This window comes from Grammomys surdaster, unplaced genomic scaffold (assembly GCF_004785775.1).
Source record: "Grammomys surdaster isolate TR1022 unplaced genomic scaffold, NIH_TR_1.0 124903, whole genome shotgun sequence".
Lineage (NCBI taxonomy): Eukaryota > Metazoa > Chordata > Mammalia > Rodentia > Muridae > Grammomys > Grammomys surdaster.
This window is the reverse complement of record NW_021619838.1, coordinates 62,437-80,182: the sequence shown is the minus strand read 5'-3', so window position 1 is coordinate 80,182 and position 17,746 is coordinate 62,437. Positions and strand designations below refer to the sequence as shown.

At 48.1% G+C, this 17,746-nt stretch overlaps 2 protein-coding genes across 4 annotated transcripts in view; both read right to left on the bottom strand.

The window, feature by feature from the left end:
- Agrn (agrin) overlaps positions 1-4,321 on the bottom strand; it is a 32,490-nt gene extending 28,169 nt beyond the window's left edge. Inside the window, exons 1-2 of the mRNA XM_028784860.1 lie at positions 4,115-4,321; positions 2,165-2,426 (exon numbers count right to left, since the gene is read on the bottom strand). Coding sequence (XP_028640693.1) covers positions 2,165-2,426; positions 4,115-4,321 — 469 coding nt within the window. The remainder of the gene's footprint in view (positions 1-2,164; positions 2,427-4,114) is intronic.
- Positions 4,322-6,135: 1,814 nt separating this feature from the next.
- Isg15 (ISG15 ubiquitin like modifier) lies at positions 6,136-9,376 on the bottom strand. 3 transcript variants are annotated; one of them, XM_028784881.1, is made up of 3 exons: positions 9,303-9,376; positions 7,292-7,482; positions 6,136-6,682 (listed from the first exon to the last, which is right to left on the bottom strand). In XM_028784881.1, exons 2-3 carry the CDS (start codon positions 7,292-7,294, stop codon positions 6,200-6,202), a joined length of 486 nt encoding a protein of 161 aa, XP_028640714.1. In that variant the 5' UTR covers positions 7,295-7,482; positions 9,303-9,376; the 3' UTR covers positions 6,136-6,199. The 3 variants fall into 3 exon arrangements, with proteins under 3 accessions (XP_028640714.1, XP_028640716.1, XP_028640715.1); XM_028784883.1 differs by lacking the exon at positions 9,303-9,376 and adding an exon at positions 8,184-8,261; XM_028784882.1 differs by lacking the exon at positions 9,303-9,376 and having other exon boundaries at positions 7,292-7,762.
- Positions 9,377-17,746: the final 8,370 nt, after the last annotated feature.

Here is a 17,746-nt window from a genome sequence, read left to right as displayed (position 1 = left end):
CCTGCCCAAAGGTGATGCAAAGGGAAGGGCACATACCTGCCCCAGTTATGCCAGGAATGTGGCTCCCCAGGCAGAGGACCAGAGGAGCCTTTCTGGTGTGGGGGAGGGGTTGGCTGGCTGGGGGTGTTCCTGGAGTGAACAAGAGGTCAGGAGTGGCCCAGATTTCACCCAGTTCCCAGTGTGGGTGGGGCAGAGTAGGAAGACCTGGAGGAAGAACTGGAAGTCGGATTGGAGGGTTGAGCTTGCTGAGGATCTAGTATGAGGTTCAAAAGCCTCAGATCACCTACAGATCAGGAAATGGACACAGCTTCAGAGGAGTGGGCAAGAGATGTGTCATTTCCATCCTGATCCTAAGCTCTGACGGTTTCTTGGGTGTTTTGATGTTACCTTAGCACCCAACTCACCCTGTGGCACTCTGGTCTGCTTTCAAAACAGATTCAACATACCATTTCAAGCTTCTTACAGTGATCCCCAGGCTCCCTATCCTACCTCACTGTATCTTTCACACACCTTAAGGCATCTCTTCAGCCTCCCTGGCTCTATTAGGAGTCCCCAGTTCCATATCTGTCATCCTGAGTCTTCCCACCCACCCTGGCAGCTAATCCTGGGCTCTCCACTGGTAAAATGCTGGTCTGTGGGCTGGAGAGATGGCTCAGTGGTTAAGAGCACTGACTGCACTTCCAGAGGTCCTGAGTTCAAATCCCAGCAACCACATGGTGGCTCACAACCATCTGTAATGAGATCTGATGCCCTCTTCTGGTGTGTTTGAAGACAGCTACAGTGTATTCATATATAAATAAATAAATCTAAAAAAAAAAAAAAATGCTGGTCTGTGAGTCTTAGGAGCTAAGTATCAGACATACACAAGTGCACAGGAGGGGGGAGGGGGCATCTTTCCATGATTCTTCTTCCTAGCAGTCTGGCTCCAAATTGGGCTCTGCCATCACCAAAGCCAGAGGATAATAATAACTGGCTTTGGTGAGATGCTAAACCTTGTTCTGTCCAGAGTGAACACCCTACCATGACCTCTGATCTCAGGGGAAGTTCTAAGGTACTGAGTCACAGACCCTCAAGCTACTAGATACACCCGGCTATTAATGATTCACCCTCTTGATCTTGTAGGGACAAAGGACTATGGTTCCTCCTCAGCCCCCTAAAAACCCCAAGTTGACATATCTACCTTTGGCCTCACATACACATCTTCCCCCACTTCTCCTGCACCCAATTTCCCAAAGTACAAGCTTCCATAATAGTATTAGAGTCTCTGGATCTTCTCTAGATAGGGTCTCAGAGCTGGCTGAGAGGCCACAGGGCTTTCTATTCTGGCCCTGTCCCTCCAATACTGATTCCCCTAAGGCCAGCATAGGGACAGGGTTCTTTCTAGAGATACCACTTGAGTCAAGCCAGCATCAAAGCAGAAAGAAACAGGCGATTTAAGTTTTCTGGGTTGGCAAACATATCACATCAGAGAACCAGAAGTCACAACCCTTGCCATTGCCCTGAAAAGGAAGTTTCTGTCCCCAGCCCTACAAATCTTCCAGCAAGCCATGAGAGAACAGACAGAGTGTAGTAGCAGACGGAGAAAAGCATTCTTTACCACATTTACCCCAAAGGTATCAGTCACCAACTGGAGATGTCCTAAAGAAAAGAGAGGGAAGACCTGGATGGCTAGGTAATTCTGTTCACCTTTTAGAGGATGGCAGCATAATCCCACAAAGCTGCTCCACAAACTATGTGCCTCTGGAACACACAGAAGAGTTCCCCACCTTCCAATCCCCTGTGCCTAGCCAATCCAACCAGAAGTGGTGTGTATTTATTTACCTGGTCCCAGCTTCCATAAAAAAGGATCTTTCAAGGGGGAATGTAGAGTGCTGGGGAAAAAGAAAGACAAAGCAGAGACACCTGTCTCTTTTCAGGACAGCAGCCTGTTTGTTTATGGCTCCAAGACCAAACAAAGACAGCTAACATCAGAGTCTGGGGTTTTTTAATCTGTGTGGCTAGAGATGGAGCTAGGAACAATAATGCTGCATCACAAGTAGGCAGCAAGATGGCTGACTCTCCTCCCCATGGCAAGCTCTCCTCAGCACCCCACCCTCAGATCCCATACATTTTCTGTCACTATCAGCAAGCCACTGGCCCTTAAAGGAACACCCTCACAACGCACCTTCCACACAGAACTCCACCTCCTCCAGGTTCCGCAAAGTGATCCGCATAAGGCTGGAGTTGAGCATCAACTCGTTCTTGTGGGCTGGCCACAGGTAGGGTGGTGCTGGGTTCACAAAAAAGATTCTAGTGTCCCCAGTGGACACCTGGTTGTCACAGATGAGGGGGTCTCCAAAGCCACCAATTACCACCTTGTTGCCACCGTCCAGCAGACTCTCCTGGGCCACCACATCTTTGCCTTTCAAGTACCGCCATACTCGAACCTGAGAGGATACAGAAGTAAAAGTGTATTGGTCTTAAGGGGATAGGGTTACAGACTGGACACCTGGACCCTTTCCCCTCTCTGATCTCACTAGCTCAAGCCAATGTCCACTGTGGACTCCAGCCTTGGGCAGAGATGTTTAAAGACTGTGGTGCAGTAGACATCTACTAGATTCAGGATGACACAAGGCATACTACCTAACAATATTCCCACCCCAGGTCTAACTAGCCAAGTCCAACTACAAGGGTCCATTCAGGACTTACCACTCAGGACCAGACACTTTAGGTGAAAGGACTTAAGAGCAAGATCCCAGATGGGCTCTTCACAACCTTGTGTGTGGGCTGACACCTCTCCCAGGAAGTAAAGACCCACTTCTTTGCTCCATAGTCTGCCTGAATCTGTGCAGCCAAGGCAGCTCTGAACCACAAAGTCAAGTTTGGGCAATGCAAGTCGGCCCCACCCTCCACCTTCTTATTTGGGGCCCCGAAGGCATCCTTTCTGACAGACATGGCTGGAGGAAGTAGCCTGCAGTGCCCACAGGACAAGTCCAGGAGCCCAGACACTTTTTGAAAAGGAAAGAGCCTCTTATTCAGATGCTCTGGGGATTTGGGATTCTGGAATGGAGGGAGCAAAAAAGACAATGGGCATATTTTCCACCTGCCTAGCTCCTGAGGGACCTAAGAACTGCACCACCTAAATAACTTCATTTACCTGTGCCCCCCCCCCCAACTATTGTGGGAGATAACCCAAACGGGGGAAGCTCACAGTTGTTCTCACACCTCCCCCATCACAGCCACACCCAGGAGCAGCGGGGAGGAAGTCGGGAAAATCCTGCAGGGACTTGGCAAAGTGCCTTGGCAGGGAGAGGAGGGGGCCCAGCCGGGGGATCCCATGAACACACGGTACTCTGAAAGAAGTCACCATCCTTCTCATTCCCAAAGAGTAAGAACACTCCTATTTCCAGTGAAGTGATTTGAGGGGTATCGATCCCATACCTATTCCAAGGTGCTCTCAAATTCAGCTTTAGTTGAAACAGAGCTGATTCTTCTACTATATGGTAGGGGAAACCCAGTTCTTCGAGCAGTGGTACTGAGCACCTGCTCATGTTCGAAAGACTTAGCCACAGCCCTCTACCCATGCCCGTCTCTCTGCTCCCGATCCCCCGACACGCATTCACTGCAGCACCTTACGCAGGCTCCTCGGACTTGCGGATTAGACTACGCACCCCTTACTCTCTACAGACCACTCCTCGCCCTGGTAGAGAGGCCTCACCACAGTTCGAGTTCGTTCCCACCTCATGCCTCCCCAAACCCTATTCCTTTCTTTTGGCGAGGTTGTACACTTGTTTCCAACAAGAAAGAGGGGCTTTGGACAAGGGTGGGGGTAGGCACTACAGCAACTGGGGCCTGAACACCGTGAAAGGAACCACAGCGGCCCCGCAGTAACTTTCGCCCTGAGCTGCAGAGTTTTCCGGGACCTGATGCCCCACCCGGAGGCTTGGCGGTCGCCTAGGGAGCTCCAGCTGGGGCTGCAGAAACGTTTCGGACTCGTTCCCACGGCTTAGGGCCGGGGTCCCAGCGGGGCGGCCGGCACGCGAAGGGCGGGCTTCAGGGACGGGAACCACGGGGAAAAGAGCCCCTGGCTGGGATTCCAGAGGGCTAGGTCTCGTGGGGTCCTGTCGGGGCCCACCTTGCATGAGTACGTGTGCTGCACCGGGTCCACGTTGAGGATCTCCTCCACTGTGCCGGTGAGCACCACATTCGCCTCCTCCTCGCGCCGCTCCAGGGCGCGCTCCGGGCACGTCCCGCTGGCGCCCGGCAGCGTTCGCGCGGCCACTACCAAGAGCAGCAGCAGTGGCAGCAGCGGGGCCGGGAAACACAGCCGCAGGCTGACCATGGCGCAGCCCAGAACGGCGGAAGGGAGCCTGGAGAGCGCGCGGGCCGGACCGTTCAGGGGGCAGGACAGAACTGGACCGCAGCAAGGCGGAGGAGGTGGGAGGGCGGACGGCATGGGGGCGGGCCAGGGGCGGGACTGGGCAGCACCGCCCCTCCTTCTGGGAGCTCAGCCCGCCCCCGCTCCCTACGACCCGCGCGGGCAGCGAACAAAGCCCGGAGACTGCGGCGCCGAGCTGGGGCGGGGGCCTCGCCGGGTGGGTGGCGGGCCGCCTTGGGGGAGGGGAAGGCGTGCCGCCGGGGCGCCTCCCCCGTCCGCCTAAACTGTCCTCCCACCAGGAAATGCAGCTGAAATCAGGTTAATGTATAATCGAGGGGCGACGTGCTGGGAATTCCAAGGGGCTCGTCCGTGCGCCAAGAGCCGCAGGGCTCCCTGGACAGGCGAGACTGTCGAAGCTGGACCTTCCGTTCCCGAGCCCCTTGGGTCCGCCTCACGCTAGGACTGCTCACAGGGCTCCCCGAGGCTGTACCGATACCACTACAGGCTCTACGGCGGTCCAGCAGGACTACGCCCCCTGCCGATAGCCGGTCAGCGGTGACTGTTATGAATTGCGCTCAGACCCGCCCACCAGGCCCCTGGCTGGGTAGGGCAGTGGGGTGCTCTTTATCGACCGGCTGTCTTCTCTAGCTACAGAACCTACCACGTCCCCACCCCCTCCATTTCTCCCTCTGTGGACCAGAGCTTCTCCAACTTGGCCTGGTTAGGTACAGGGTATAAACTGAGGCCCAAGGGAGCCAAGCTAGCACTAGACCTACAGAAGATTGAAGGAAAGAGAGAAGATGCTGTACTATCTTCCTAAGACTGTGTATGGACCATAGGCCGTTGAACTAGAAGCCAGAGTGAAGTATGTGAGTGGCAGAAGCTCTTCCTCCTGAGAAAGACACCACCATCAGGACCCTGGCTGAATTCAAGGAAGGAAGTGGTCAATAAAGATTTGAGGTCACATCTACACAGTGGGCTTTACTAGATCTTGGGTCACCTAATCTGGATGATCACAAACACACCAACCAGAAGGGGGTCTTTTGAGAGTCTCCATTCAAATTCTCTTAAAGGTCTGAAGGGTCATAGAAGTACTTGTCCTGACTTGCTTGTGCCTTAAGCCAACTCAAAGGCTTGAGTAAGTTGATAGAGGAAAAGACAAGATAAAAAAAACATCAGGCAGGAAGAGGGTGAAGCTTTTTCAAATTGGGTGCCTCCTATCTGAGATTCGATTTCCTTTTGTGGACAAATGAGCCCCCAATTCCAGGTGCCCATCTAACCTGCCTATAGTGGCCTCTTTATAGCCTGATGAGGTATACTTGCTAACCACCATGTCCTAAACACCAAGTGACTGATTTGAGTGGTAAGACTCTGTCCTTCCCTCTGTGGACTAGTGCAGGTGGGACTAGGAACACCCACAAAAAAATACATCACCTTCCTTCACAGCTTACCCAGATAGGTCCAAGAACATTCCTTCACTGTTTCTAAAGGATCTGAGAAATTAACTGGTCCCATTAGGAGTCTCATCCTGTTACTGGTAGGAACTGGCCTGACCTGTCCCTGAGCCACATGGAGACAGGGGGGAGTTCTTAGGGGCTGGCTGAGGCTCAGAACTGGGTCCCAGCAAAAGTGTCTTTCTCCAGAAGTGAATTAATTACCCAAAGGGTTTAGAGGGAATTTCCAAACTATGGTCTAACTGTAAAATTCTTGTCTCTTAACTTGGCAACCCAGAGCCTAGTCACCATGGATAGAAGAGCATTTCTGAAGAGAGACAAGCAAACAGGAGGCAGAACTTTTTATTGCATCATCTTTTATAATCAACACTGGCTGTGGATAGGGGCCTTAGGCATAGTAGTCCCCTCCCCCTCTCAGGCGCAAATTCATGATGACTGTGCACTGGGGCTTTAGGCCATACTCCCCCAGTGGCTCTTTGTCCTCCATGGGCCTTCCCTCGAAGCTCAGCCAGAACTGGTCTTCATGGACTTGCTCCTGCTGGGACACCTGCCTCTTAAGCACTTCTACAGTCTGTGTCAGCCGGACCTCATAGATATTGCTATGGCCCCTTGCATTCCTCACCAGGATGTTCAGAGGATCGATGCAGTTCTGTACCATTAGCATGACTGTGCTGTCAGGACCCAGACCCAGCCTGGAAAGGGTAACACCGTCCTGTAGCACTTCACCACCTAGGTGGGCCAGGCGCTGCTGGAAAGCTGGCACATCAGTCTTCTGGGCAATCTGCTTCTTCAGTTCTGACAGCATCATGGAGTTAGTCAGAGACACCAGGAACTCATCACCCCCCAGCATCTTCACCTTTAGGTTCCAGGCCTGTAAGCATCACATGGATTTAATAGTGGTTCTCAACCTTCCTAATGCTACAACTCTAATATAATGCTTCGATTCTTTAGTACACTTCCTTGAGTTGTAGTGACCCCCATTTTCATTGCTACTTCATAACTGTGATTTTGCTATATGCAGGATATATGCAACTCCTTCGAGAAGGTTGTTCAGGCTCCCAAAGGGTTCATGAACCATGGTTGAGAACCACTGGTTTAGCAACTTTGGCTGAGAGTTACTACATGCAAAGCACTGGTCACAGGGCCAGCCCCCATGTCCCACCCTCACCCATCCTCTCCTCTACCAAGGGGACCATCCAGGTGTTGTATGATACAGAGGCCTCAGTTCTAAAGGGTCAGCCTCCCACAACTATCACATTGTTTCAGTTCACCCACAAAGATATCCTTCTGGGTCCAGCCCTAAGGGATCTAGAGCTGGTAGCTGAGCAGACAAAGAACCTAGGCCCCCCGCCCCCCAAGTGAGCTTTGGGCAATTCTGTTCCCACACTGTGACTATTCTGCCTCCTGAAGACCCTATCATAGAATAGAGGAAAGTCAACTAGAATGAAACCCACCTGCCTCTACCCCAAATTGGACTCACCATGGCTGTAGGCTTTAGTTAGCACTAGGTCCCCTGGAACTAAGAAGTCTGCTTCTCTCAGCTGCTAGATGCTTGCTCTCACAGTCATAGACTGGGTCAACTCTTTTAAGTAGGAGCTGTGGCTGTGAAGAGGCGGAGTCTCCAGAAACCAGAACTATTTTCTGTTTCGGTTTCCTTTTCCTAAGTCATACCTTAAATGAGCAAGGGTGGGGGGGACAAAACTGAATGAAAAGAAACTGTAGTTGGGAAGGAAAGGGATTGGCTCTCAAAGGTCAAGGCCATAACTAGGCCTGTATGCTCTAAAACTCCCTAAACACCCAGCACTTTAGGTCCTTCACAAGACATGTAAAAGTCAGAACAGGAACTAATGATAGAAAACTTGTTTGTACCCTGCTTGTCTGATGTCTGCAGGAGGCAGAAGTCTGGGGCATTCCACACAGACTCCTTCATAAGGTTCAGCATAGATCTATAGCTGTGAAAATTACAGCCCAGCCTTCCTGTCAACCCCAAGACATGGACTGACTCTTGTATTGAAGGTATGGGTACATGTGCCTGGGGTGTTGGACATCTGTTCTTCACCCATCTCCAGTCCTGGAAGGAGTAGCTATCAAAGGATAGTTTAGCACTGGGATCATAAAAGGGCTTCCTAGATCCAAGAAGCAGAATTCCTTTAGGTATAGACTAGGACCAGACTAGGTCCTGATTGGCTTCAGAGAAAAGAGAGACAGCTTCTGGGAAGGCACCTAGGTTCTTTTCAGGAGACTATCTTCCAGCTATCAGCCTCATACACTAGACAGATAAAGAAGTCTCTGTCCTGCAGTCCCTAGCTTATCCCTTCCCTTCTTCACTGTGTCCCTTTTCCAGAATATTCTGGGAGTGCCATTCCCTGTACCTGGCCTCTTGAGCTTCCATCTCTCTGAAGAACCAGTTGTGAAGGCTTTAGAACTACTCAATAGAAGTGACATTTTCAAGCTGAAGGTGATGGTTCACTCCTTTAGTTCTAGCACTTGGGAGGCAGAGGCAGGCAGATCTCTGTGAGTCCAAGACCAGCCTGGTCTACAGAGTGAGTTCCATGACAGCCAGGGTTACACAAAGAAACCTGTCTCAAACAAACAAACAAACAAACAAACAAACAAACAAACAAACTGTGCCATTTACCCTAACCCAACAAGCTAGCCACTTTCTGTGGCTTACTAAACCAGATTTGAATCACCAGTAGGGTATCTAGCCTCTACTATGGTCTCAGGCCACCTCCATTGAATGAATACTTGGAGGCAGCTGCCAGGCTATGCTGTGCTTAGTAACCTGAGTACAAAATGTCTGTATACCTTGCAATGTAACTCAGAATGAAAACAACAGCAACCATTCAAATAATAATGGTCCTGTTTTTCTTATTCTCCTTTGAAAAAACAGAAAATTTTGAATTTGCCATAATTTTGTGTGTATGTGTGTGTTTGAGATAGTGTCTCACTATGTAGCTCTGGCTGTCCTGGAACCTACTCTCTAAACTAGGCTGGCCTCAAATTCACAGAGTTCTTCCTGCCTCTGCCTCTTGAATGCTACATTAAAGGCATGTGCAACTATGCCCCACTTGTCCTAACTTTTTGAATTCTTCTTTCCTGGACTTAGCACTGGGGCAATTCAGAATATATCATTAGCACCATGACGTCATCCCATCTGGTTTCTGTCACCACTGATATCCTTATCCTTAGACTGCATGAAGTTGTCCTTCCACTGCCCTGTGCTATATCAGCTGATGTCACCTATCAGATAGGTGACCGGACTAGTTGACCTCCCTCTAGTCTCTGTAGCTGGTATTGGTTCATCTTCCTACCAAAGCTTGTTCCAAGGCCTCTGTGTTTGTTACAGGCTCCTTGCTGGAAACAGCACTGCACATGAGCAAATGATGTTTCCTTTTGGATTTCTTACGAGGTGATCATGAACTGTATCCCATATTCCCCAGTGCTTCCTCTCCGAAAGTACGTGAGTCTGGAGTCTCCGCCCCACTTACTTCACCACCCTAACCAGAGAGCTCCTTTTGATGCCCTGCCTTCTCCATAGTGGATTTCTGCATCGGGTTCACTTTTGCAGCCGGTCTTTCCGGGTTGTTGACTACACGTAAGAGGGCTGGCCGCAGGCGGGGCTGGAGGCTGGCCCTCCCATTGGCTGGGAGGAGTGTGGGAACTGAAGTCAAGAAGGAGTCACAGGCTGCTCCCCCGCTGCCTTATTTAAGCGCTCAAAACTCGGGCTCGAGGTTCAATCTTGTAGGTGTTCGTCTACTCTGTGCTCAGTAGAGCGCCAGATGCACTGTGGAAAGTCGAGCTTCTCAACCCTCGCCTGAACTCTGACCAACAATAGCTGGACCCCAGACAAGTGGGACAGCGCTGCCAAAAACCCGCAAGGTTGAGGGAGGGACAATGGAACACCGGACTCAACCGCTGCTCCGCCTAATAGTCTTCCAAGCTGGAGAGGGGGCGGCGAGCGCACATCAAAGCAAGCATGGTTCTGCTCCCAGACCATCATTCTGAACACGCGCATAGAGTCGGGCTGGGATGAAGCGCTCCAAGAGTCCAGTTCTCAGAGCTTACTGTGGCCCTGAGAGCCTAAGATTCAGAGGATAGGGTAACTCTCTGGCTTGCCACCCATCCTGCGTTCCTGCCTCCAGAGCTCCTAGCTCACAAAACTGGGGACAGCTGATATCCTGGAGATGACCGTAAGATATCTGCAGAACCCACATGACCGGGTGACAGCTGTTGTGTGTGGGGTGACACTGCGTGTAGGTGAGATGTGTGTGATGATACTACCGCAGGAACACTTTCCTCTCTTGCTGCTCCCCAACCCCAACCCTTACCCTAACCCTGAGATCTCAGTAAGATTGCTTTGCTGATCCTGAGATCCCGTGCAAGTACTGGACTCTTTCAAAGAGTGCCTCACCGAGATGATCTGTTTCCTGGCGGAATGTGAGGGTGTCCCAGCCGGCGTGTGACCCCCGCTTACTTAGCCACCTGGCGGCCTGCCTGTCCCAGCTGGAACCCAGGTGTTGCTCCAGTTGCTGATGGCTCCGCCTCCCGCTTTCGGTGGTGTACTTGAAGAAGCTTTGATTACAGCTGACTCCAATAACCTTCTTTTACTCGAAAACTGGACCTCTGGGCCAGAGCTGAACCTGGAAGTTGTAGCATCGGTGAAGTGTGGCTTGTCCTTCGACTGCAGGCTTGAGGCCTAGACTGTACCAGAGGATACTTATTTACCGAGTCGCGTTGCGCTTTTGTTTTGTTTTAAACGGTATGGTTCAGTAGCACCACTTCCTAGCTCTGGCATCCCTGACCCAGATCATTTCCCAAGCCTTTCATCTAGCCAGGGCATATACAGATGTATCCCCGCACACTCTAGGGTTGGGTTTGCTTTGATTAGTGGTGGAGTCCGCAACTGCCCTCGGATATAATAGGTACCCCAAGAGGAGGTAGCAGAGAAGATGACAGTCACCAGGCTGTCTCAGTGCAGGAAGGTAATTGGGGAGAAGTATGGGGGTGTGTGTGTGTGTGTGTGTGTGTGTGTGTGATGATTTAAAATATAAGTGTGTGTGTCTGATATATGCATGTGCTAGTATGTATCCATAGACAAACAGCAAGACATTGAATGTCTTCTGTCAGGGGCAGGTTGGGGTAGGGTTGGGTGGTGATGGTGGTGGAGTGGGGTTGTGGTGGTGAGGGTGGTCCATACCTTTAATACCAGTGCTCTCAGGAGGGAGAGGCAGGCAAATCTCAGAGTTTTAGGCCAGCCTGGTCTACAGATCAAGTTCCAGGACAACTAGTGCTACACAGAGAAACCTTGTCTCAAAAAACAAAAACAAAACAAGGAAAGAAATCTCTCACTGAATGGAAAGGTGAGCCTCTTATATAGTCTGGCCAGCCAGTAAGTTCTTAGAATTTGTCAGTCTCTGTTCCCTATCCCCTGTGCTGGGATGTCTAGCTTTTTACACGGGTTTAAACTCAGTTCTCCATGCTTGAGCCATGAAACTCAGCACATAGGCACCACCTACCAAAAATAAAAACAAAGACTTAATCCATCAAGTTCTATAGTTATTTGAAAGTCCCTAAATCTACTGATCTTGCTTTTAGGCTTCTGTAATTGTGTTTCTGTCTGAGATGTTTCAACTTAGAATGTGTGTGTGTGTGTGTGTGTGTGCATGCATGCATGCATGCATGCATGTATGCGTGCACGCCCTTAAAAACTCAATCGGAGAAAGGCTTGGGAGTGCAATGGGATCCTGAACATCCAGTGTAGTCACTGGCCAGCTAAAAAAGACTTTCTAGTGCCTTGAACCCATTTCTTAGTAATCTTCTCTCTTGAGTTCACTACAGCAACAATGGAGCAACTCATTCCTTTGATCCCAGAACTTCTACAGAAAACAGACCAGACCAGAAACTACCTGTCAATATCAATGAGGGAGACTCTAATTACTGTCAGCAGAGCCACTCTTTGATAGCTTCCATCAGGAACTGTGAGATCATAAATGTTTTCCATTTCCAGTGACTTAGTTTTTGTTATGTAGCAATGAAGATAATTTCTATACAATCCATTAAGAAAATGTAAAGAACAGAAGCTGTAAACACTAATATAGTCTCTGAAGGTTGTATTACAGGGCTAAAATCACCTAGAGACCATGGGGTATGAAAGAAGTCAGAGGGGTTGAATCTGGGAATAGCTCCTCTGAGATAACTAGAGAATAAAGATGAAGGGACCACTTAATCGGTAGAGTACGAGACTCTTAATCTCAGGGTCATGTGTTCGATGATGGAAGGATGAGCACTTTCTGTGTAGTTATCACAGAGATATAACACCTAGCTGGTGGTTCAGATGTACTTTTTGGGCTGCTTTAGCAGGAGGCCTGATGTATGACCATAGAGGTAGGAGGGTGACAATTGGATACTTGGCCCTCATCACAACTTGCTAAGCACTCACAGGATGAAGTTACCTGAGTCAACAGGAAACTTCTATTCTACCATCTGTAGAATAGGAAAATGGATATACTAGTTTAAAGGTGTTTCAATCAGGTATGGTAGAACACACCTTTAATCCCAGTCCTTGGGAAGCAGAGGCAAGAAGATCTCTGTGAGTCCTAAACCTGGACTACATAGCTTCAGGATAACCAGAACTACATTTTGTATGTCAAAAAAAAAAAAAAAAAAAAAAACCAACCAAAAAAGTAGGATCTTTAGCTGGGTGTGTTGGGACACACCTTTAATTCCAGCACTTAGGAGGTGGACACAGGTGGATCTCTGTAAGCCTAGTCTATTGAGTTCCATGCCATTCTGAGCTATATAGCATGACTATGTCTTAAAAAAAAAAAAAAAGGAAGGTAATAGCTTCAGCTATGGGTTTTTGTTTGTTTTGAGACAGGCCCTCACTATGTAGCTCTGGCTGTCCTGGAATTTACAATTTACAGTGAAGACCAATCTGGCTTTGAACTCTCACAGGTCTTCCTTCCTCTATCTCCCAAGCACTGAGGTTAAAAGTATGCACTACAACACCTGGGCTTGATGGCACACATTTTTACTTAGGAGGCTAATGCAGGAGGCTCTCAGTTCTGAGGCCAGCTTTAACTACAGAGTTAGACCTTGACTTGGAGGGGGGAGGAGGCTTTACAAGAGATATTTTTAAAAATGAAAAGATAAACTACAGACCAGGAAGAAAGCTGCAAACCACAGATATACATGAGGGCTTTATCCCTTGAACTATTGCACTACTAGAAGGTAGTGAAACCTTTAAGAGTTAGCTGTATTATGTAACAGTTTCCTTCTAGATTGAAACATTCTGATCTGCATGAAAGCTCTTTAAATATGAAGTAAACAACTCAGAGCTTCAGGAAGTCCCTGAAACTGACCAGATTCTCTAGATCTCTCCCTGCCAGAATAAGCAATCAAAGCTGAGAGTCCCTCTTAGACTAGCAGAGACAAGCTGAGCTGCAGAGATCTCTCAGACCAGACCAGTTACCAAGAAGACACAGACCAGCCAAGCTTTCAAGACTCAGAAGAAGCAGAAACCAGACCATCTGAGGCACCTGGAAAGGACACTCTCCAATCTGTTAGGCTGCCTGCAGGCTGTATAGTACGCTCTGGGTTCCTAGCTTTGTGATCTATCATCCATGCTGAAGTGGGCTTTGGTAATGCAACTAGCTCTCTGAGTGCTGTAAGTAACCCCAATAAAGCTCATTGGTTTATCAAGTTGGACTTTGGTGGTATCTGCTCTTTGGTCTGTCCCTATCTAGGGTTCCCTATCTATGGTGAGTAGATTTGTGTGTTGTGTTTCTCCAGTAAAAGTTTTGTTGCACAACAGCCAGTGAATTAGCTCGGCCAGTAAGGGTGATTGCTTCTAAGCCTGATGATCTGAGTTTCATCCCTGGCACCCAAATGGCAGGAGAGAACCAATTCCAATGATTTATTTGTCCTCTGACCTCCACATGCATGCTATGGGATGTGCATGTCCACACATACATACAAAATAAGTGTTAAAATTGCTGGGCATGGATAGGGTTTCTATTGTTATGATAAAAACCCATGAACAAAAGCAAGTTGAGAGGAAAGAGTTTTTTCAGGTTACAACTCCACAGCACTTTTATCATTGAAGTCAGGACAGCAACTCAAACAGGGCAAGATCCTGGAGGCAGGAGCTGATACAGAGGCTAAACTTGGGGTGGTGAGTGGTGAGTGATGGGTGATGGGTGGTGGGTGCTGCTTACTGGCTTGCTTCCCATGGCTTGCTCAGACAACTTTCTTACAGAACCAAGGACCACTAGCCCAGGGATAGACCACCCATAAAGGCCTAGGCTCTGTTATCAATAACTAATTAGGAAAATGCCTTACAGCTGGTCTTATTAAGATATTTTTCTCAGTTAAGTTTCCCTCCTTTTGACAGGCGGTGGTGGCGCACGCCTTTAATCCCAGCACTTGGGAGGCAGAGGCAGGCAGATTTATGAGTTCGAGAGTTCGAGGCTAGCCTGGTCTACAGAGTGAGTTCCAGGACAGCCAGGACTACACAGAGAAACCCTGTCTCGAAAAAAAAAAAAAAAAGTTTCCCTCCTTTCATATAACTCCACCAGTTTGTGTGTAAAGTTGAACCAAGACCAGCTAAAACAATGGTAGTATATACCTTAATCTCACCATTCACAAGGCAGATCTCTGAATTCAGCTTAGTCTGCATATCAAGTTCCAGACTAACCAGAGCTATACAGGGAGATCCTGTCATTAGAAACTATAGAATTTGGGGCTGGAGAGATGGCTCAGTGGTTAAGAGTACTGGCAGCTTTTCCAGAGAATCTGGGTTCAATTCCTAGCACCCACATGTCAGTTCATACCTGTCTGTAACTCCAGTTTCAAGTCTTCTGATACCCTCACACAAACATCCATCCAGGCAAAACACCAAGGAACATAACATAAAAATAGTTTTAAAAAGAAACTACAGAAATATTTTTTGAGACATGGGGGTCACTATATAGCTCTGGCTGGCCTGGAACTGTGTTATGTAGATGAGGCAGGCCTCACATTTATAGAGATCTGCCTGCCTGCCTGCCTGCCTGCCTGCCTGCCTGCCTCTGCTTCTGCTTCCTGAGTGCTGGGATTAAAGGTATGCATTACCACATCTGGTCCCAGGTTTAAGCATGATGAATGTAAATTAGCTGTGGGGATTCACATTTGTAATCTCAGAACTCCAGAGTCTGAGGCAGCAAGATTCCCTTGAGTTTGAGATCATTGTGGTCTACAATGTGAGACCCTGTCTCAAAAAATTTTGATAAATGCAGTAGGGTGGATGAATTTAATTTCACACAGTGCAAACAAATATATAGTATATATGAATTAGAATAAGGTAGAACAGACCAGTTATTAGATACTGATTTATTGAATAATTTATTGATTTTCCTAAAGTACTACTTGTACTGCCTGTTTGCCAAGAATGACTTCACTTGCTACCTGGAACATAATGACTTGGAGAAATAGCTGCAGCAATGGACTGCTGCCCTTAACAACCTGCTGACAGTATGCTTCTGTAAAATTTTGCTTGCTTGTTAGCCCTATCTTGTGGGTTTAGAATATAAAATGAAAACACAAACTGAACCTAATATGAGGCTTTCCAGGAGCTATTGTGACTTCAGTCTGCTGATAAATTCATCTCTCTTTTACTCTCACTGATGTCAGATGCTGCAACATATGATTCCATTTACATAAAATTCTGGACAAGGTGACTCACTTTATAGTGACAGGAAACTGGCAATGGTACCTTGAAAGGAGGGGAGGAAATAATCCCTAGGACAATTGGCTCTCTGGAGATTGACATCCTCGGTGAATATTATGTCAAAGTCTAGCACTGTATACTTTAAACATTTGCAGTTTATCCTGTGTTAAGGTCAGTAAAACTATTTTAAAATTAATCTTTTTTTAAAAATCTAAACTACATTTATTTGTGCAAGTGTGTGTGTGTGTGTGTGTGTGTGTGTAGGCAAAAGGACAACTTGAAGAAAGTTGGTTAAAGTAGAATTTTGGCGCCCTCTCATGGCCTCTAGGGGCACTCCAGGCAAAGCTTTGTCCTTTTCAGTTTGGCCTTTAAGTTGTCGTCCACCCCCCCACCCCCCACCCCCCGCCCCTCCGCCCTGGCCAAAGACTGTGAAGGCCATCCTTCCTTTTGCCAACTCATCTGCTGTACCTACTGACCAGGCTGCTGTCACTATCTACAATTGTGGCTTCTACAATTATCTGTACTATGAACATGTCATCTTCCTGCCTAGACTGAGAATAGTTACAGATCTTTTCCCCTGGACAAACATCTGCTCTCAACCCTCACTGGGAAGGTTCCGGGTTGAGGTGTGAGTGGAAGAAAGGGCTTCTTTTTGAAGGCAGAGCCAACTCGTGTAAGCTTATTTCAGCAAAGCTTTCTCTCCTGGCCCCACAGTAAGACCCTTTTCTATCCTATTCCTACTACCCCCACTTCCCTCTTGTTGACCCTATATTCTTAACTGGAAAGGCCAAAGCATCTGTTTAAAAGTCAGTGTCAGATCATATCATCCTCCACTCTGACCCAGACTTCCAGAGTTGGTTTATTTCATTTTTTTTCCTTTTTTTTTTATTGGATGTTTTATTTACATTTCATATGTTGTCCCCTTACCCCATTCCCTACCCACCCAGGAACCCCCTATCCCCTCACCCCTCCTCCTTCTTCTCTGTGGATGTAGCCTCTTATCTACCCCCCCACTCCCACCTCCCCACCCTCAAAATTCCCACCCCCTGGGGCGTCCAGCCTTAATGAGGTCAAGGTTCTCTTCTTCCACCTATGCCCAGCAGGGCCCTCCACTCTTACATATTCAGCTAAAGCCCTGGATCCCTCCCTAAGTGCTCCCAGGCTGGTGGTTTAGACCCTGGGAGCTGTGGTTGGTTGGTATTGTTGCTCTCCTCATGGTGCCGCAAATCCTTTCAGCTCCTTCAGTCTTCACTCTAACTCCTCCATTGAGAACCCCATTGTCAGTTCAATGGCTAGTTGTGAGCATCTGCCTCTGAATATGTCAGACTCTTGAAGACATCTGAGGAGACATCCATATCAGGCTCTTATCAGCATGCACTTCCTGATTTCCAGATCAGCATCTACCTTTGGTGACTGCATATGGGATAGATACTCAGGTGGATTGGTCTTCAGACGGCCCCTCCTTCAGTTTCTGTCCCTCACTTTGTCTCCATATTTCCTCCCTTGAGTATTTTGTTGTTCCTTCTAAGAAGGACCGAATCACCCCCACTTAGTCTTAGTTGGTTTATTTCATAAAGTCCATAAAATGCTTGGCTGCCATTTTCCTGGACATAGATCCACATGTGTGCCTCTCCTAAGCTATGATAAAGTGGGTGTCCTAGACCAAAATGGGAACAAACCAATGTTCTGTGACCCACTAATACCAGTAGGTTGGGAGAGTAAAACAAGATTATTTTCATGAGTTTTGAAGCAGGCAAAGAAATCTACACTCCCCCCCTTTTTTTAGATAGAATCTTATGTAGCTCAAGTTGGCCTTGAAGTTAGTACATAACATAGTTGAGGATGTCTTTAGCTTCCTGATCTTTCTGGTTTTACCTCCTAAGTGGGATTACTGACATATACAACCAAGTCTAGAGCAATAGTGTTGTGTGTGTGTGTGCGTGACAGAGAGGTGGGAGGGGGGGTTGTTTTTTTATGTGGTTCTGACTGTCCTGAAGCTTGCTATGTAGACCAGGCTTGCCTCAAACCCACAGAAACCACAGAAGAGAGTCTCCTGTCTTTACCTCCCTAGTGCTAAGATTAAAGGTGTGAGCCACCATGTCCAGCTTAGAACAATTTGTCTTTGAGGGGATAAGCAGTATCCAGGAATACTGGCACATGCCTGTAATCCTAGAACTTTGGAGGCTGACATAAAAGAACTGTAAATTTGATGCCCGCCTAACTACA